This window comes from Marmota monax, unplaced genomic scaffold, assembly GCF_021218885.2.
Source record: "Marmota monax isolate L192 unplaced genomic scaffold, Marmota_monax_Labrador192_F-V1.1 WCK01_AAM20220418_F8-fsc00023, whole genome shotgun sequence".
Lineage (NCBI taxonomy): Eukaryota > Metazoa > Chordata > Mammalia > Rodentia > Sciuridae > Marmota > Marmota monax.
Window position 1 is genome coordinate 3,843,398 of NW_026692907.1, and position 21,631 is coordinate 3,865,028.

General features: G+C 34.6%; 1 protein-coding gene across 4 annotated transcripts in view; it reads right to left on the reverse strand.

The window, feature by feature from the left end:
- Usp24 (ubiquitin specific peptidase 24) overlaps window positions 1-21,631 on the reverse strand; it is a 134,270-nt gene that overhangs the window by 77,731 nt on the left and 34,908 nt on the right. For 3 of the 4 annotated variants that reach the window (XM_058581498.1, XM_058581499.1, XM_058581497.1), the window contains exons 7-21: window positions 21,078-21,143; window positions 17,061-17,126; window positions 14,362-14,436; window positions 13,583-13,741; window positions 12,258-12,372; window positions 11,962-12,065; window positions 9,648-9,755; window positions 9,355-9,450; window positions 9,102-9,263; window positions 8,616-8,663; window positions 6,621-6,680; window positions 2,841-2,948; window positions 2,096-2,245; window positions 1,434-1,565; window positions 550-661 (exon numbers count right to left, since the gene is read on the reverse strand). In XM_058581498.1, the coding sequence (XP_058437481.1) occupies window positions 550-661; window positions 1,434-1,565; window positions 2,096-2,245; window positions 2,841-2,948; window positions 6,621-6,680; window positions 8,616-8,663; window positions 9,102-9,263; window positions 9,355-9,450; window positions 9,648-9,755; window positions 11,962-12,065; window positions 12,258-12,372; window positions 13,583-13,741; window positions 14,362-14,436; window positions 17,061-17,126; window positions 21,078-21,143 (1,561 nt within the window). The remainder of the gene's footprint in view (window positions 1-549; window positions 662-1,433; window positions 1,566-2,095; window positions 2,246-2,840; window positions 2,949-6,620; window positions 6,681-8,615; window positions 8,664-9,101; window positions 9,264-9,354; window positions 9,451-9,647; window positions 9,756-11,961; window positions 12,066-12,257; window positions 12,373-13,582; window positions 13,742-14,361; window positions 14,437-17,060; window positions 17,127-21,077; window positions 21,144-21,631) is intronic. The other variant, XM_046451068.2, reaches the window with a different exon arrangement.

Here is a 21,631-nt window from a genome sequence, read left to right on the forward strand (position 1 = left end):
ATACATGATACAAGGTAGGTAAGCCCTGAAAACATAGACTTTCATATAATGAAAGAAGCCAGATGGTCACATGTGGTATGATTCCATTTTAAATCGCCAGATTAGGCTAATCCATAAAGAAAGTAAAGAGATTAGAGAATAATGCAAGGTAGGAAATGAAAAGGTGCTGGGTTTCTTTTTGAGGATATGAAAACATTCAGGAATTATAAAGTAGTAAAGGTCACACCCTTTTAAAAATACAAAAAGAAACAAAAGAAAGGAGCTCTAACTTTGAAAAGTTTTTACCTTAATGAATCTTTTTGCAATAAGAAATTTCAAAAAACAATCTGGCAATATGGTCTATCAGGCCATATAATATAAAAATTAATCATAAGATACTATTTATGTAAAAAGAAGTTTATCTGCATCTATCTAAATATGCACAAGGGAAATTCTAAAAGGATATACCAGACTGGCTAGTTGCTTCTGATTAACAGGCTTATGGGAGAGGGAAGGATAAAATTTCTTCCTCTAAAGAAGTAAAACAAATAATGTGAAGTAATTATCTACCATTCATAGTGATTTCATATGACTCCAGTTTCAGAATTTTCTCCTTGAAGAGCTGCTGCTGAACATCACTCTCGAGATCATGCTGCCCTTTTGTAAACCACTCAAAGCACATCTGTGGATTAAGACAGATAATGCCCTATAACTAACGATACATGCTGTGCAATGAGAAAGGTAAACAGACATTATTCGTAATGATTCAAAAATTCATGTAACTACCAAGATGTCACTCAAAACTGAAATGTTTAGAACTCTGAAACTAAATGAAGCAAACTAACATATGAGCAAAATACACACACTCATACTTTTCACTGAATTTTTCATCTAGGTTTTCCCATCAACATGTATTAAGCTTGCTGTGTGCCAGGCCCTGGCTCACTTAGTCCTTTCAGCAATCCTAAGTAGTAGCTAATACTGTTCTATAAAATGAGATGAAGAAACTGAGATTCATTGTTAGCAAATGTCAAAGTGTTCTGTTTCAGATTTAACCTTTTTTGGCTGTTTAATTATAGCTTCAAACATCCGCCCAGGCACTGATTCTTTCTTAAGTATTTCTGAGAGTATGATATCATTTTAAGGAACTCAAAGTTTTCTAGTAGTAACTTAAAATTAATTTCATGGGAGAGGATAACAAACTAAAATATACCTGGAATTCTTTATCTGTATTGACTTGAATTTGGTATTTTAACCAAAATGGTATCAAAATCATCAAAAAATTCATGCACTTATTTTTTTCAGTACTTAAATTCCTAGCCTATATAGTTAATGCCTATGTAAGTTTAAAGTGTTTCGAAATTAAAGACTTGAGACACAAAAAAATGTCGGACACAAAAGAGTGCAACATTTAAATATTTCTGCCATGTGTTGTCCATACAGCATCTTCTTACCTCTCTATCTAATTCACAAACATCTTGGCCAGTCACAAGACACTCCCAGATTTCCTTGGCACGATTCCAACCCAAATACAGGGTAGCTTCTTGCAAGAAAAATGCCAGAAATTTCAGATGTGCCTCCAAATACTGCAAAAAGAAATAATGTTAACCAGTTAATTCCAGGCATCTATACCTAAAAGAAACATTAAAACAAAACGTTAAACTTTATAAATCGGGTTTACTTAACTTTTTCTTAATGTAATTTTAGGGCAAAGAGAATGTGAGAAATCTGTTTACCAATTGACAGCTCAACATAATGGAAGCTACCTCAAGTCTGTTACAATTTTAGTTGACTTTGGATGTCAATAAAATATCATTTCAATAATATCAATGTAAAGCACCACAATCTCACAACTGGCAAATTAAGATTTTTGTCTAATTTTTTAGGCAAAAACATTGTGTAAATCTTGGGCAATTTACTGAAAAATTAACTTACAAATATCATCCTTCTAAACTTAATTTTGAAATTACTGTATTCAGGACAGAAAACTGCTGAATCATAATCAATACAGCTCATGCTACCCCTTTAAAGTTACACCCAACATTACTTTTATAAAAAGTAGAAAAAGGCCAAATGAGTGTGGTAAATCATGAAATAAAAACACAGTGCCTGATACCTCCCGGTAAGTGTATCGACCATCCACTAGGGTCAAACCAGTTAGACCTCCAGGCCCAGCCACAGCTGCCGCAAGTCGATGGCACGCTATCAAACTTCCCGTGACCAATTTTACAATTTCAAAATTTTTCTTCAAGTCTTGAATAATACTCTTGGCAAAAAACAACAAAAAGAAAAGTGGTTTGAGAATCTGTGGTTATTTTGTTGGTTTTAAGCACAACTTCTATTTTAGGATGCAGTCCTAGGTGAAAGCAAACACAAGGATTTCTTCACTTAAATTTCCTATTTAACAGTAAATAAAACCAATCTAGTTATGTATATTTACTAAGGAGCTGATAAACTAGCCTACTAATTTTTTTGCACCCAAAGATTTATTTATTTTAAAAGATAAAGGAAAAATTTTTAAAAAGAGCTATTTACTTTCTGTACACTTTTCCAGAGCTTTCTTCCATATTCTGTTATATTAACGAAACTAGCTCCTTAGGCAAACTAATCTTTTTGCATGATAAAACAAATCTGCAAATTTTTTCAAATTTCCATGACTTTAAAAAGGAGGTTTATTTCAATGAGTTAAGCAAATAAAAAGGAAAGCAGTTATTACATCAAAAAACAGGTAGATGATGTTTAAACTCAGGATTATAAATCAAATACACTATAACTATCAATTCAATAGTTTTGGCCCTGTTTTGTTATTATAAATGGTTAAGCGAGTAACTGTGCAATAATAAAAACAGCTACATTCTTACCTTGTCTTGCTTTTGGTAGGTTTGTTTTATGAATGAGCGGGTGATTTCATGGAGCTGACGCAAAGCTGGTACCACCCAAACAAACTGGGGATTATTAAGCTGAGATGACTAGAGTTAAAAAGAAGTTGTATTAATTAAATTTAGAAATTAATGGCAGATTAATTTATTAGCTATAAAAAATCTGCAAGTCAATTAGGTTTTATTGTCACACATTCTATAATTTCATCTTCATGTTGTTCATTTATAGCTTATCTCCATGCACTCATAATTCAATCTTCAACTTCTTATTCTGCATGCAATCTCCTAAAGCCAAGAACTGCAAACAGGAGTGGATGTGAAGTGACAGTGAATGTATAGGGGTACATCAGCAAAAAACAGACAACAAGGAATTAGCAACTTCAGAGGATAGATTAAGTAGCACAGGGCTGCTAAGACATGTTGACACAATAAAATAAATTGATGGCAACAGCTTAATGTTGAACTGGCTGGCAAGTAAGATGGAATAAAAAAGTGGCTTTCTTTAGTTATATGATTAAGATACCAATGATCTGTTCAACAAACTGACAATCGTCTAAATATTGAAGAAAATATGATCTGTTTATATCTCCTAGTTAAAACCACTTTGTGAGGTCATTCTAATTTTATTAATAAGGGGCTGGGGGCATAGCCCAGAGGTAGAGCCTGTGTTTGTTATATGTGAAGCCCTAGGCTCAATCCCCCACACTCCCCCTTCCCTCTCCCAATTACTATTTTTATTAATTATTACAGATACTTTACTCAGACTGTAATTTATATTTTTCAAAATATTTTCAAATTTATTAATTCTGAAACTAGCACATGACAATCCAGATCTTCAGAGTATAGATCTGAAAAGTTTGATGTTCACTATGCACTCTTTAAGAAGATAATTGGTTTTTAATAAACATCTTTGAACTGAAATTTCATTATAAAATATGAAAAAAATATCAGATTAAACACTTTTAATCAACTGACTACTAACCAAAAAACTGATTAAAGCTTAAGTCTTCAACATTTATTTAAAAGGCTGATATTTTTATTTTAAATCACTCTTGTTTTATCGAGTCTTTCTGAAAAATGAAGACCCCATTTGGGGAGGAGAAATACTTGTTTTGTCTGGCAGAAAAGCAGCTTACTACTGAACATGTAAATGTGGGCAAGCTATTGCCAAAACAATACTATTTTCCTTGCTTCATAGAGATTAGCTAATCAATCAGCAAATACCATATTTTCTGGATTCTAAGACACAGGTTTCATAAATTTAAACATTTCTGTAACTGATATTTCTCACAATTCTGTGAAAAGAAATCTTACTAATCAATGAACATGGGTGCAAATTTTCCTACAACTGCCCTTCCCTGAGTATACATAAGGTATTTGTTCATCTACCTATCATTTGAGTTCAATTGTTCCTTGGTATATGTACTACTGAACAAGGATGGTTCTAACTTAAATCTGGATCACTAAATTATTACTTAAATGTTATTAAAAACATAACACTATGATAGAGCACTGACTATCTTGTTGTGGTCATAAATGCAATTAAAAGCAAAGAAAACTTTCAGTGGTCTTAGATTAAAGTATTTTTCAAAGCAGAAGCTGATGTGATAGACTCAAACACTGTGAAGGGCTCATCACTAAATGTCTCTGTCTTAAGTTGCACCTTAATTCAAAAGAAGCCGTGTAACTTGTAGTATTCATCACTTGGTAACAGGAAAAAACCGCTTGAGTTTTATGAATGAGGACAAGCATACAAAACTCCATATTCTTCAACATGCCTCAAAAATTATACAGTCAATCTAAAAAATTTCAGAGTAGTTCAGAGCATTACTATAGATAATGACAAGCAGTGTGCCCTGGTGAAGCTCTACCTAACTGCTCAAAAGCAGACTTAGACTCAACCTGGGATGGTGAATCTAAACAATGACTGGTAAATGTACAATTTCTTTTTCTCTTCTCTGTAAAAACAACTTATTTCTGTGATACAGGGTACAATCACTGGCATCTTAGAATCACAGAAATGGTAGATATTAAAGGCTGACTACTTGCAAGACCAGCTAGAATATTTCTGTTTTTTAAAAAAAGTTGCAGAACAATAAAACAATCAAAACTTTAAGGCTTATGTCCAAACTGGTACCTTCCAAAAGAATTATGAAAATTAGGACATAAATACGAGCCCTTTCGCAATAAGCAGATGTATTAAAAATTATCATGACCAGTTAAGTCAAGGGTGGTCAGAATACTTATATTTGACATGGACAATTACCTGTTGAAGGTAATTCATCATACAATAAGATTAAAATAAATCATATTAAATTGGAATTTAAGAATTATTTCTGATATAGTTTCTAAAGTTTAGCAATCAGAAAATATGATATTGATTCCATTCCGTTATAACATTATATTGCCAAGTTGCAGGAAAAACTTAAATTACCCTTCTCCAGTTGCTAAGACTGATAAACAAATAAAATGAATATAGCTGATAATGTTCTGGAGTTGAGGCTTCATAAGGAAAAGTTAATGGGATGTCCTGATTAGATTCTTAATGTCACATGAAGCCTTAGAGGTCAACAGGCATGGCCTGCAAATCTGTATCTAAATTTTCTTTATTCATTTATTAAATGAATTACTAGTCTCAGTATTTCCAGTGATAAGAATCACTACCTCAGAGGGCAGTACATTCTGTTTTCAGACTCTTCTCACAAGAAAGTTCTCTGATCTACCACACTAACACGTGTCTCCATACAACTCCTCAGGAGACATAAAAAGTAAAACAATTCAAGCTTCTCTGTAATGATCCTCTTATGAAAGTTTTCATATTTTTTGAGTTCTCTCTTCTAAACTAAACATCCCCCACTTCCTTGCCCATCTTGTTTTTCCAGAAAACCTTTTATCTAGAACCAAAGCAAAAAATTTTGCATGGGAGAAAACTTTTTAAACATACTTCCTCCTCTACTAACCATATCACTGTGAGACTCTTTGTACTGAGGACACCTTACTACTTTTATTTTCTGTTGTGTGCTTTGGCAAGCAGAGGGAACTCAATTATGTACAGGTTGAGTGACCCTAATTTAAAAATCTGGCCACCAAAGTTAAAAATTTTTGAGTGCCAACATTGTTCTCAAAAGTTTCTTATTATAGAACAGTTCAGATTTCAGAATTTTGGATTAGGGATGCTCAACCAGTAAAGTCTATTCAAACAATCTAACATCCAAAACCTCTGAAATCTGAAATACTCTGGTCCCAGGATTTCAGATAAGGGATATTCAACCTGTATAAGTGAGGCTTTGAGTCTCCTGATAGCGTGAAGGGGAAGTAGTAGGAGGAAGGGAACTGATATTTACTGAAAGTCTGCCTGGCAAGAAAGGGCATAGCATAAAGGGCATAGCTAAAGATAATATCTTAAAGACTATCCAACACAACTAATTGAGTAAAAATAATTTTTTGTTTAGTATTTTTTTATGAGTACATTTAAAAAAATTTAATTGAAGGAAAAAAGAAGTGAAATAAGCGGGAAAGGGTTGGGATGAACAGTGGAAGGTATAAAAGAAGCAAAGGAAAGAAAAGAGGACCAAGGGAGCCAAGGGTACCCTGGCAGAATCTATAGAAACAAAGTTAAGAAATAAAGGTCAGAATTTCTGAACACAACAGTGGAACTTGGGAATTTTAAGAGTGTCAAAAGCAGAGGGAAGGGGAATCAGTTGGGGGAATAGAGGTAGCTCAGGGTGGGAGGGGAGTAAGAAGTGGGTGATCTTGTCTTACCCTTTGCTTAGTTTCTGTGTAGCCTGGCAGGGAGACATAATCCCCAGTCAGCCCACCTTGCTGCCTGGCAGGAAAGGGCATAGCATAGAAAAACACCTTTAGTGGCAGTAAATAATTCACCCCCCTGCCTGGAGCCATATCCAGGGGGCTTTGATCTTCCCACTGTCCCCCTTCAGCAATGTGTACTTTCAGAGAGTATCTGTGAAAGCACTTAGTAAACTGACAAGTGCTATGTAAAAATGCAAGCTATTATCTGGAAGGGAATAATGGTACACCAGAATTTATTTGCTGGGACCAGCGGGGAAATAAAAAAGGAAGAATATTCCTTTCCAATCTCTCAAAATAAATCCAAAAAATTTTTGTTTCTTTCTGAGTTTTGTTATAAACCACAGATATGAATGAAGTGACTGCAAAGAGAAGCAGTAAAGATGCAACGATGCAACGACTGGAAGAGCTGGCAATGCTTAGCTATGGAAAGGGAGGAATGCTATCTGGAAGGTTTTTCTGGTTTCAAGTCATTTCCCTGGAAGGAGGGGAAAGTTCCTTCAGCTTTGACCTTCACAGATATAAAGAAATATGTCTACTGCTGAGAGGAAAAGATAATCTTTCTACAGAGACCCTTTTTCTCTTTACTAAAACTACTGAAGGATCGAAACTTCTTAAATGACCAGATGAAAACTCTTCAATCTTAAGGAGACAGGTTGCTAAATCATTCGCATTACTGAGCTTAGAAAATTAGAAACATTTAAATTGTTATCTGAGTAGAAAGACAGAAATGTTGTTGAGTTCAAGGAATAATTCCTTATGGCCCCAGCATTACTAGCTCCAGTTTGTGAATGTTTTTAAAAAGCTCTAAAACTAGATCATATGCAGAAAATTCACATGATCAAATTTCACTGTCAAAACACAAAACATGAGTTGACAATATGCTCAAGACGAAAATTTATGGCCAAGTACAACTTATGTGAAAAAAACCCCATTAAGTCACCAAAGCTTGTTAGCAAGACCTAAGAATCTCTGACGATACCAATGAAAATTAGGTAGAAACATTCCAGATTTTTAAAAGAAATATCTTTGAAAATCAAGAATATTTTTGAAATACTGAGCCACTAGGTACTTTACCAAAAAATTTTAATAAAATGAAATCTCCCCCTTCCTGCCAACCCCATACACAGTGTGGTCTGGGCAATCTGAGGATCTAAGAAGGAAGACAATACTGCTCTGATCAGGGCTGCGACAACCAAGAAAGCACATTGTACCGAGCTGGCTACTGTGATTACTCCTCTTACAGGAGAGACTGGAGTTAAGGACTAGAGCTGGAAGAGAGCTATGATCATCACTGTGCTATCCACTAACCATCATTTCCAACCACTTTCCATACATTCACAGCAATCTAGAGGCCAGAAGGCCAGAGTCCGGAAGGGTAAGGCTTCTCTGGCCCCAGTCCCTCTTGTAGTCACCATCTAATTCTACCTTCTAAAATCAAACAACAGTACCAGGCACTCATTTAATGACTATCTGTGTAAGAAATTATTTTAGGGACACATCTGAACCAAACACCTGAAAACTACCATGTGCCAGCACTGAATGAACCTCCTCCTTCTTTTTCTCTTATCTATGAATGTTTCTCCATTTTTCCCTTATGGAAGAAAAATGGGCATGATACTTACTTAGAATCAACGGTACATATTAAAATTGTGCATGTTTAAGTCTAATTTAAGAGGAAAAAAACTAAGTTGAAAGTCATGATTTTTAAAAACACTATATAAAACTATGTAATTTCAATATAATCCTTAATGTTTTTCCCTTTAAAGTCAATAACTACTGAGCTTTAAATAATAATAATGCTTTAAAATAATAAAGGTCATAAATATCAAGTCTGTATGTAAACATTACTGAGAAAGACTAAAACACATTATAAAAATTGTGATGCAATTTATTAAATGATTATTGGATTAGTATACCTTTCAGTTGGTTCCAACTGCAAATTCTTACCTTGAATCCATCCTTCTTGTTTTTTTCCAAACCTGACCATTCTCCAGGCTGAAAATTCATTTTAAGAGAAATATAAGTGATGTGGTAAAAGTAACACCTACAATTTCCCAATCTTGGATTCTAAGGTAAGAGCTTCCAGATAGGACATTTCATTTACTTAACATAATAGGACTGCTTGGCTCTTATTACTCAGACAATACTGTTGCTCTTTTTTTTTGAGGGGGTGGGGTTGAGGAGAGGTTTACTTCTTGATTGAACTCAAGGGCACTCAAGCACTGAGCCATATCCCCAGCCCTATTTTGTATTTTATTTAGAGACAGGGTTTCACTGAGTTGCTTAGCATCTTGCTGTTGCTGAGGCTAGCTTTGAACTCGAGATCCTCCTGCCTCAGCCTCCCGAGCCTCTGGGATTACAGGTATGTACCACCAGGCCTGGTCTAACACTGTTGTTCTTACAACAAAAATCTGACCAAAGATAAAAACCAACCCTTTTAATATCTTCTATGCACTTAATGATGTAGCTCCTCTTGACAGCTTCCTTCACAGCATATGCATCACTAAGGATTGTCAGGTGCTCCTCCAAGGCTTGCTGAATGAGGCTACTGGGCAGGGTTGGAAGATGAGCCAGTTCCCAGAGGACGTCTAACACCTGTGATAATACCACTATGATGAGCCCGCGGATATGCAAGTAAAACTGCTTTAAGCATTTGTAGCTAGAAAAATCCATTTGATTCTCCTGCCTTTCCAGAAGTGGTCTCAAAGCGAGCTTCCCGACCTATTCGTCCAATCAGGCTCAACAGCTTCTGTCTTACTCTATCACTCTCAGTCTCCCAGCTCTGTGCAACAGAAAAGACAAGACATAGGAACTATTTCACAATCATATCGGAGAAATTAGAAAAAACTTTAAACTTCTTAAGCAAAAAAAAATTATAAACAAAAGGATATTTAAACACTGCTATTTTGGTGGGAACCTCAAAAGAGCTTAAAAACTTTAGGAAAACTTAACAGTAAGGAAATTCAACTGAACACATACCTTCTGAATGAGAACAAACAAATGATTAAGCTGATCTGAATTAAATTTCACAGCTGCAGCAGCAATAATAGTGTGAATGTTCTCAATCACGGTAGATGATTGTCCGGACTAGAAAACAGAGGAGACAGACATATCAGAAATACTTAAGACCTAGAACTTAGAAACATCTGTCTTTTTCCTGGCAATTGACACAAGCAAAAGCAAAAATATAACAAAGACCAATGGACTCTAGTCTAATCAGCATTCACTTTCACAGTAATTTTGGCAAAACTATTTTTTTAAATAATTTTTTTTAATTTTATATATCTTTATTTTTTTTATGTAGTGTTGAGGATCGAACCCAGCGTCCTGCGCATGCCAGGCGAGTGCGTACCGCTTGAGCCACATCCCCAGCCATAAAAAACTATTATTAATGGTTATCATCTGACCTTATTTAAATGCTCAGCAGCATTAAGTCTTTAAAAAGACAATGTGAAAAAAAAAATGAGAATCAAGTTCTCCGTCTGATACTCATTTTTAAGAGGAAATTAAATATTTTCTACTAGGTAAGAAACTGAAACTGATGAAAATTACAAGATAAATGTCCTCACTCTTAGCATTTTATAAATGATCTCAAGGGCCTCAACTGAGAGTATGAACTGCTTTGTTTTTCACTGTGTTCATAACAATTTTCTGACTTCACTTAATATTTATCCCGTGGGCAGTAGTCTGCATCAGAGCTGCAGGAGCCTACCGTTGACCTATGGTTGACACTCACTTTATAATCTCAATCACAGCCTGTTGTGCCTCAGTGTTCACCAGGTGAGGAACTTGAAAGGCAGGGGATATTTGTAGATTTAACTCTTTAATTTCCTTAATATCTACACCTATAGCTGTTCACTGAATGTAGCAGGGAAAAACAACATAGGCATCATGGTCTCCCATCTTCAAATTCACAAAAATCATATGAGGGTATTCAAACAAGTACAAGACATGGGAAGTAAAATATAAGGGATCTAGGACTGTGTTTTATTTCTACGCCTAACTTTCTACAGTTTGCTTCCTAATCCTGGGCTGGGAGCCTGCGGATCACACTCCGTAAAGTCCTCTCCCAGGTATATTCCTATTATATTCTGCCAGTGAGGGGCAGTGCTGAGAGGTGAGAGGCAGGAGGAGGAAGGAGTGTTTCTCCTTCCTAGACCAGAAACACTGGTTTAGGCTGAAAGTGAAACCAGGGTGAGCTAGTACAGCAACAGATTCCAAAAGTGCTAGTGGAAGAAGCACCTGCAACATTTCTTGCACTTGCAGTGAAAACACCTTCCAAGTAGTTTCCTCTCTCTGAGTTTAATACGTCTTCTTCCTTTTTTTCTTAAAACCTTTTTCACCTTAATAACATCTTTGTAAACAGTCTTGTAGTTCAATTTCCTGGCATAGTTTTTGTTTCCTAGATTGTGATGATACAGTGACTAAGTGGACACAATCAAGCTGAACTCCAGATTTCTTTCTGGCTTAGCAACTAGATGAGGATAACACTATTACTGAAAGAGACCGGAGAATAACTGGGTTTGGACGTGATGAATTTGAGATTTCAATGAGATACAAACTTGAAGGTGAAATTGTTATACATTTAGATATGTATAGTGGAACTCCAAGAAGAAAGATGAACTAGTGATAGGATTTACAGTGTCAGCAGCATACAACTGTAGTCAAAGCCATAGGAGTTGATGAAACTGACTAATGAAAGCTTGTACACTGAAAAAAGGCTAAGAACTAAGGCTTGGGAAAATAAACCAAACCATTTAAAGGAAAAGTAGAAGAGAATAAAGGAGATTTAAGAAGGAACACCAGAAAAATAGAAAGGAAAACTAGTAGTATGGATCATGACCAAAGTGAAAAAAAAAGAAAATGAAGGGCATGTTAGACTTGGTCACAGCTGCTCAGAGTCTAGATAAGGTGAGATCTGAAAGCTCAGTAATACTTATCTTCATTTATTAGGATAATTGGGAAGATTATTAATTAACACTAATAAAAATTTAATAAAAAGAAAACGGGACTGATAAACAAGACTTACACCCATTCATAGATCTCCACGAAGGCTTTTACTTTTTTAATTTAAAAAATAAGAAGATTAGATCAGTGGTTTGATATTCTTTTGACAAGTGGAATTCTTTTACATACACAATCTTAATAAAAACCTAAATATAAAACAGATTAGGTACAGCTGCTCTGGTTAAAATAAGACAGAGCTCCCATTTCCCTGCACATTTACCACCCTCCTCCCTCTCCTTAGATTAAATATGTCAAGAAAAGGCAAAAATAATTCTGATCAACCTACCTGTATCTTCCAAATTTTAGTCAGCTCATCTAAAGACAATTTACTGCCCAAGAGTTCAATAATTCCCTTTATACGATCACAGTATTGTGCTTGGTCTATGTTGCCTAATAAAAAATATGAGAGGAAGAGAGATGCAGTGACTCTCTAAATATGATTCCATTAATTCAAAGCAATTAATTAATTCAAAGCAGTTAAATTAATTAAACAATAAACTGCTAGATTGTAAACAAAAATTTGTATCTTTTTAAATAATGTTAAATTATGTTAAGTAATTTTATCTTTTGAAAGCAACTTACCTTCCAGTGCAATTGATAGAACTGAGTTTTCTACTAGCCAGTCTAGTAATCTGTCTGTATCTATAGCATTCTTCACAGACTTAGATAAAGTGCTATCTTCTATCAGTTTGGTTACCTAAAAAGACAGGGTTATTGTGACTCAACACATCATCAAAGTCCTCTGTAATTCTTACAGTAATTAGCCAAAAAGTACCAAAAGCCATTTACTGGAAGTTTACAGATCACTATTTGTGATGTTTCTTTAAAAAGAACATAGAGGGGCTGGGGCTATGGCTCATCGTAGCACACTTGCCTGGCATGTGTGAGGCACTAGGTTCAATTATCAGCACCATGTATAAATAAATAAAATAAAGGTCTCTCAACAACTAAAAAAAAATTTAAAACACACACACACACACAAAAAAAACAAAAACATGGGAGTTATTCTTACAGCACCCCTCCCGTGGACCACTGCTTACTGGATTAGAGATGAGAATCTAATCCAAACTTTGACCAGGGCATGTCCTCTAAATTTCATACATGGGACCAGAAAGAATGTCAGCCCCCTGGTGATGGGAAGTGCAGGCTATGAAGCTCACACACTTCCCATGGCCATGTTCTCAAGATGTCACACTGCAGATACAGAGGTAATGAGACCAATTGCTCAGAAAAACAGAGACAAGACTTGGACAGGGTCCTGGCAGTACCAGGCCTCAAATTCTAGTTATTCACATGTTTTGGAAATTCAATCCTTTATTCAAGTGCAATAGCTAATTTCCTTCCAATAAATTCTACTTTTGGCCTGAGATAGTTCAACTAGAGTTTCTTCCACTTGCAGCCAAGAATCCTAATAAACCCAAAAGTGAACAAAAGACTGGATTATGACTGAACTGTATCAACTCTACTAAAACCAATGGTACTGTTTGCATGGATCTAATATGCTGTTTGCGTAGGAAGTCGCAGAAAATTATTTCCACCAACACAGTTGTAGTCACTTTGCTTTTGTCCTAACATCAGTTAGAAGATCTGGTTTAAGTAAACCCAAAGTGAAATAAAATAAAAGGAACTGTCTGTTAGGGTAAAAAGTAAATCTCAAACCACATAATCTATGACATTACATCGTAGGAAGTGTCACAAAAACATTAAATAGTTCACAGAACAAATTTTGAAAATAAAAAAGCCATCTTCTCATTTGTATTAACAATTATAAATACACACCATAATCATGGTTTCTTTATATGAGAAATTACTCTCTTCACCCAACATTTTTATATTAATAATAACAAGTTGGACAGAACTTAAGGGGGTCTGTGTTTTAAACTTTTAAAAATAAAAGCAAAACTTACTTCTTTGAGGGAATTCATTTTAGCACTAAAATGTGGTGATTTCAGCATGCGAAGCAGGATGTCAAGCCGAAGGTCATCCACAATTGTCACAAGATCCGGTTGGAAGCGCATGCAAAGTAATTTAATGGCAGATAGGAGCTCAGGGATGCTAACCAATCTCTTTTATTGAATAGAAACAAAAAAAAAATAAAAATAAAAAAGGAATTGTAAAAACAGTTTGATCCCAATTCTCACAACACACACACACACACACACACACACACACACACTTTCTTTCTCTCTCTCTCTTTCTCATGAGTACAGGGTAACAATGATTTGGAGATATCTGATATTCTACAAAGCCAATTAACTGGATTTTGCTTCTAAACAAAAGTTAAGCAACTGGTGAACAGTAAAGGAAAGGGGATATTCTTAGGCGAAATTCAAAGCAGACAAATCATGTTAAATGCTAGATTTGCTTTGAACAACTCCAGAGAAGCTTTTAATGTTCCAAAACTCCTTTTACTTTACACCAATAATAATGCCATCAAAATCATGTTAGTAAAATTTGGAATGACATCACTTACTGAGAATACTATATTCACTCTACTGACTGAGAAAACACCAACCTCTGGTGTTTCAAAATTAGCAATTTTTGAATCTGAAAACATAAATTAATTTGATGTGAACTGTATCTGACCAGAATCCAAAGAGAAATGGCACAGGAACCTTGCCAAATCCTACCTCTGTTTCTGTGAACTAACCAGCACTATGGCCTACCTGGCTGAAGAGAGATTTACCTTGTCTTTGAGATCCTTCTCCTCAACACTCCGTACATCCTGTATTGTGGTGAGGATGACTGGATCTAGCATGGGCTGCAGAAATAAAATGCTACAGTTAATAAGAACTCCTGAATCTGTCCAAAAGTGGAGAGAAGGTATTTTTCATTCACCATTCACAAAAGAGAGGGTACAATGGAGAATGTGAATTCTAGCCACCACTAATACTGCCCCAAGGAAACACATAGCTGACTTTGTGCCTCAGCTTTCTTTCTTTTTTTTTTTTTTTAATTTTCTTTTAGTTATAAATGGACAACATATCTTGATTTTGTTTATTTATTTGCATGTGGTGCTGAGGATTGAACCCAGTGCCTCATATGTGTGAGGCAAGTGCTCCATCACTGAGCCACAACCCCAGCCGGCTTTCTTAACACTCTAGGTAGAGTTCCTGTTATTCTATTTTACAAGGGTGATTTGAAGAACTCAAGATGCATGAACTAACTTTAAGAACGTTAATCATAAGTATGTTATTTTTGTAATAAAGTAAATATTTTACATTTCATACTTTTAAAAATAAATATACACTTCACATAAAATGTTGTCATAAAAACTACTGTTGCTTGTTGATATGAATGAGACCTATAGATGAGACTCAAATGACACACTGTTCCAGAATGGTAACATGATCAGATAACTAAATAGTATTTGAGAAGTGGTATAATATTATCTAGAGCTAAATGACCACTTCTAAGATAAATTTTTAAAACATAGCTAACGAGGAAAACAAAGTCATTATCTGGCCGTTAGGGACAAGAATATATTAGAACTGGATTATAATGACATCCATTATCCAGATAGAATTTCTTCATTTACACTTATGTACAGTAGCGGGCTGAGTGCTATTATGGTTAAGAGCTGAGTCAGTGTCTTATCAATGTCTTGTCATGCCAGACCCTGTGTATTCCTCACTGCAACTCTGTGAGATAGGTATTACTATTATCACCATTCTGCAGATGAGGGAACAAGAGGCATATGTTAAATAAGTCTTTTAAAGTTATATAACTATCATGTAATAGAGACAACTATTAATTTGCATCCTGATATGAATTTATGGTTTAATGAATTTAGCTCTATATAATTCGGTGTAATTAAAATAAAGATGAAAATAAAAATTAAGTTGCAAATTCATATATTTCTTACTCTTTAAAAAGTATATTATGCTTTTATAATATAAACATATATATGTACACACACATTCACACACACACACACAATATGTGTATTATAGTTTCTAAAGTGCTTATTTATTTAGCTAGAATATTAGTACTCAATTCAGTTGCATGAAGCAATGTATGGTCAAATGCATTTCAAATCCAATCCTGAGCCTGATTTTAATTAAAAAGTCAATTCTTTAAAGGTATTGTGTCAACTACAACTAAAAAATATTTTTAAAAATGTCAATCATTAAATTATTAACACTTATTAGTAAGAAGTCAAATAATTTTGCCTCTTTATGTCTTAGTGTTTTTAGCTACCCAGCTAATGACATATTCATGTGCCTCAACTGAAAGAACACTAAATGTTTCTAAATAGTATAAAAAATAAGGAAAATACATAGATAGCCAACCTAATTCACTTAAAATCTTACAGTATTCATGTGTGAAGCCCTGCCCCAGCACCAAGAAAAAAAATTAATAGTATTATCTTGACATGTAAAAGCATCTAACATCTAGAGATGGTAAAAATTTCTAGCACCCATCAAAAATATCACATATCCCCGATTAAAATGGCCCTAAGTAAATCTGACATCAGAAAGAAACAGCACATACAGAAATATTACTCCCAAAGGACATGATGTTTTCAAAACTATTTACAGTGATTTTTTAAAAAAATCGAAATACAAATTGTAGATTTTACAGACTTACTTACAAAGAAAACAACAAGCAGAGGTATATCAGTGAGACATTTTGTATAATAAAACTAATTAATTGAAATGGAAAGTAACAAGAAAGTTTAATATGCCTTTAGGCATTAGGAAACTAAACACCCATAGTTTTGACTATTCTATGACCTATTCATTACAATTCTGCAGAGGTAGGAAGTCAAACGAGATGTGCTATAAAGCTGTTATTCATAAATGAGTGACTGAGCTAGTAAGCAAGCCTTGTTGACTGTTCAAAACTGACCTAATGTAATGGCACTGAACCCCAAAACATTCCTGTGAAAAGAACAGATAAAAAAATGGGAAAAAATTATTCGATAAAATGATTCTTTTAATGAATAAATAACATTCTCAAATGTTAGAGGTCTTCTATACTTTAAATTATTGAACATTTTTTATTATCTTCTGACGTAATTTTTACTAGAACCACAGCTATTAAAAAAAAAAAAAGTTGGCCACACATGGTGGTGCATGTCTGTAATCCCAGCGGCTTGGGAGGCTGACACACGAGGATCCAGAGTTCAAAGCCAGCTTCAGCAACAATGAGCTGCTAAGTAACACAGCAAAACCCTGTCTCTAAAAAAAATACAAAACAGGGCTGGGAATGTAGCTCAGTGGTTGAGTGTCCCTAAATTCAATCCCAGTACTCCCCACGCCCCCCCCCAAAAGTTGTTACTCTGTATTAAGCCCAATTCTGAAAACCTAATAAAAAGAAAGTGAAGACTGTTTGCATGTCTTGGATCACCTTGTGTAGTGATGTAAAATGCCTTAATCCTACCTGCACCACTGAGGGATTCAGGTACTCTGCACACACTCCTAAGGGTTGCACCAGTGCTGAGACGGCCTAGAAAAAACAGTGAAGATTAGAAAGAAATGTGAGAGGGTTTTTTCCTTTCAAAATTAAGCAAATCCCTTTTCATATATCTAAGAAACATGTAAGCAGTGATTTGAGCAAGTTATGAACGAATGATTGGATAAACTAAACAACAAAATGAAGAGCAGCAAAATGAAGATGTCTATTTAAATTATTAGAGAAATTCAATGTAATTTAAATCAGAATATGTCCATAAAACTTCCATGAAGGACTGGATGAAATCATTCTAAAGTTCATACAGTAGAACACTAAAAAGATTTTTTTGGAGGGTGGAGACAATAGTTGGGGGAAGAAGTGAAATATGGATTTAACATAAACCATTTAAAGCTTCTTTGAAGGAAATTATAAACTTTACTATAAAATACATAATAAAAGAAGACCCAAATAAATGGGGAGATGCTATGTTTCTGAATGGGAAGTACCAGTACTATCAAAATGTCAAGTTTATTGTAAAAATAAATATAGAGACAAACTGATCCAAATATTTAATGCAATTCCAAACATGGCATCAGTGGAATTTTCTGTAGAACCAGACACGTTGACCTTATGCAGAAGAGTAAAAATATTAAAACAACCAAAATTTTAGAAAATTATATCAGGCAGAAGTGGCCCTACCAAAAATTAAAACAGTGGAGCAATAGCAAGAAAATGTTCAAAGTAGGAATGAATGACCAGAACAGATAGGTGTCCAGGAACAAATCCATATATGTGTGGGATTCTGATATATGACAATGCTGGCAAATAAAATACTAAGGAGAAATCAATTAGTCGGTATAGAATCTTCAAACAATTTGTTATCTATTTGAAAGAATAAATTTTCTACCTTACACAATATATAAAAATAAATTCTAAATGTTAAAAAGTTTTTTTTTAAAAGAAGTAAAGCTACAAGTGTATAAAAAGAAAAAAAAATACTTCTGCCAGGCATGGTGGCACATTCCTATAATCCACAGAAGGACTGCAAGTCTGAGGTCAGCCTGGGCAACTTAGTGAGATTCTGCCTCAACTTTAAAATCTGGAAAGGGCTGCAGATGTAATTCAGTGGTGGTATACCACGGCCACTAGGTTCAATCCCAGTACCACAAAAAAGCCCTGAGGTACAGGAATATTCCCTAAGCAGTTTAAGTAAAACTTTTAAGTCATAAGGGAAAATCAGATTATACAAAATATATAACTTCTGTATAGCAAAAGACACCATCAATAAAAATGAAGAGATGCAAAGTACTGGGCAGAAATATTTTACAAACACACAAATGGACACATCATTGATAGGCTTAATATAAAAAAGAATTCCTAAAAAAATAATAATATACACCACCTCAAAAAGACCTAAATAACAAGGTCAATTTACAGAAGAAATACAAACAGCCAGTAATCACATGACGAAATGAGCAATTTCATGGGAAATCGAGTACTGCAAATAAAATACACTATTTTTTTGTCCACTATATTAGAAAATTAAAAGATTGAAAATATTTAACACTATTAAGAATGTCATGAAACAGGGAACTGGGGTTGTGGCTCAGTGGTAGAGCACTTGCCTAGCATGTGTGAAGCACTGGGTTAGATTCTCAGCACTGCATATAAATAAATGAACAAAATAAAAGTCCATCAACATTTAAAAAAATATTTTAAAAAAAAGAATATCATGAAATGGATTTGTTGGAGTACAGACTCATTGGTATAAGCTTTTATGGAAAGAAACTTTCCCAGTTACTAGGAATTAATCCTTCAGAAATAGTAGCACATGAATAGAAGTACATGAAGACCCACTTTTAAGAAGTATTTTCTGTACTGGTAATAGCACCATGATATACCCTTTGCAGAAGTATGCTACAGTCATTACACTGATGTTACTAACCTAGAATGATCTCCATGATATAATGCTAAATGAGAAATAAAATATACAAGTAGGTATAATATGATTTCAATTTAGTTTTTTATTATTTTACTTTTTTTTGTTGTTTTGTTTGGAGGGGATTGAAACCATGGGCACTTTATCACTGAGCCATCCCTAGTCCTTTTTATTTTTCTAATTTTGAGACAGGGTCTTGCTAAGTTTTGGGGGACTTTGCTAAATTGCCGAGGCTGGCCTCAAACTTTTGATCCTTCTGCCTCAGCTTCCTGAATCACTGGGATTACATGCATGTGGCACTAAGCTGGCCCAATTTAATTTTAATGAGAAAGAAACAACACATGTAGATTTATATAATTTAAGAAAAAATCAGAAAGATTATATATTAAATGGGTAATCATTACCCAGAAGATAGATAGGTGTGTGTGTGTGGGGGGGCAATGGTGTGGGAAGACAGGCAACTTTAATTTCTTGCTTTGTACACCCATTTTTAACTGGTGGGATTCTGAGTGATAATTTTTTCCCCCAATATTTGCCAAATTAAAAAAATATGATTTGCACTCACTGTTATAATATGGCCTAGATTTATTCTGGGACACAGCCACCTTCATAACTGGTCAGAAATCTGATATTTACCATGAATTTTAATTATACTTGTTTATTAAAATGAGAATTTCAACCTTTGGATCTCTTTGTCTGGTGCCTGAGTTTTACCATCTTTTCCATACCAGCTAGACTAATAAAATTCTACATCAACTGTAGTCAACAATACAACTGTTCTGAAAAACATCTGACCTAAAGGGAAATTTTTGAAATTATCACAACACTCAACAACAATGAAGGATAAGGCCATAATCCTAAGTATCCATCCTTAAACAATTTTCATTCAGGTACAGTAGAAATTTGGACCTGCTCTGGTTTTGATGTGTTTTTAAATAAATTGAATCTACAGAAAATTACTAATTGTTTAAACATTTTTCAGACATAAACTTAATTTGTTATATTTCCCAATGTCCCAAAAGACCAGTTCTTGAGAAGCAAACTAAATAAAAAGCCTGTTCCCTAAAGAGATTTTTCTGCTTTGTTTTAAAAATCACTACCTATTATTTTCCATGTCAATAAACTCCTTTCCAATATACTTGATATACTCAATGGGGATCCAAAATGAGAGTTCAACAGCTTAAGTAACTCCCAGGACAGGCAGAAGAGGCTCCCTGGACAGTTAATGATCTGGCAGATACCTAATTTTTAAAGATAAACATGGGTGGCATGAAAGGGTCAGTCTACTATCACACTGTCAAGTCCCTTTCCCTGACCAATGTTACACCCTCATGCAAAGAAGGATCAGAGAAGTCAATGAGTCATGATTCCACAGAAATGACAGCTACTCTAAGCACAATATGTAACATTCAGGTATATTACTTTACTACATCATTTTCTACATTGATCAAATTATGGTAGCTAGCACAGGGTTTTATCCATGACAAATAACTGAATGATTAACTAGAATAAAGGGTTCTTAGCTGCATTGAGGTCAGAAGTCTGTGAAAAATTATTCTCCTTACTATAAAGTGAAATTCTTTAAGGAAATAAAGTTGACATGAAAAACTAATGGTACCGCACATGAGGGATCATGTGAAGTTCCTATGTTATGGTATACTGTTATCTGTTAAGTTTCTGTAACACCAAAAAGCCTGAACAACCTTGCTAAAATATTTTTATTTGTGCTTGATCCTATGAAATAAATTCTGATTCATATGATCATTTAGCAGTCACAAAATTGTTATGCACATATATATTGCCACATATAGCACCTATTAAAGAGCAAGATAATTTCATGTAACAATCACAAATTGAGAGAAAAATGCCATAGGCAAAGGGGAAATAGTGAGGTAAAAAACACAAACAGCCTACATGTAAATTTGGTTATGACTATATTTCTTTGGTTATCAGAACCATGGAATTTGCTCCTCTCAGGATTAACTTTTAACAGACGGTGCCCCTGGTCGCATACCAACCCAAATAAAGTAAAGGTGCACACTGAGTGCACACATAGTTTAACTCACCCCAAGTTCTATGTCTTCTGAATGCAGTTTGGCTTGGATTGCTGCAAATCCACCTAATTCTCCAAACTGACAAGAAAACAGGCACAAATTAACTTTGAAACACTACATGTTAATAATTTAAGGTAGTTAAGGCTAATATTTTACTTTTGCTGTGCTCTATATTACTGGTCTTAAGAGTTATGACAGAAGTAACTCAAATTCTCCTATAGATATTGCTGAAGACATGCTAAGTCCAAAAGCTGAGGTTCCTTGTATACACTGTACATACAAAAAGAAGAAACTACAAAACATATCCCTTTGGGAAAACATTATTCTTTGTAGCTGTCATTTGCTTAAAATATTGCAATTGGAAAATTTCATTAGAAAATGGGAAATAAAATATATGACCATTGCTCGTTTGGATCTGAAATGTCCAAAATCTCTTCATTGGTCCCCAATGAAGAAATGTTCAAAGGTGGGGCTTTGGGGAAGTTATTGGATTGTGAGGGCTCTGCCCACATCAATGGACTAATCCACTGATGAATTCATGACTGAATAACCTATAGAGGGAATAG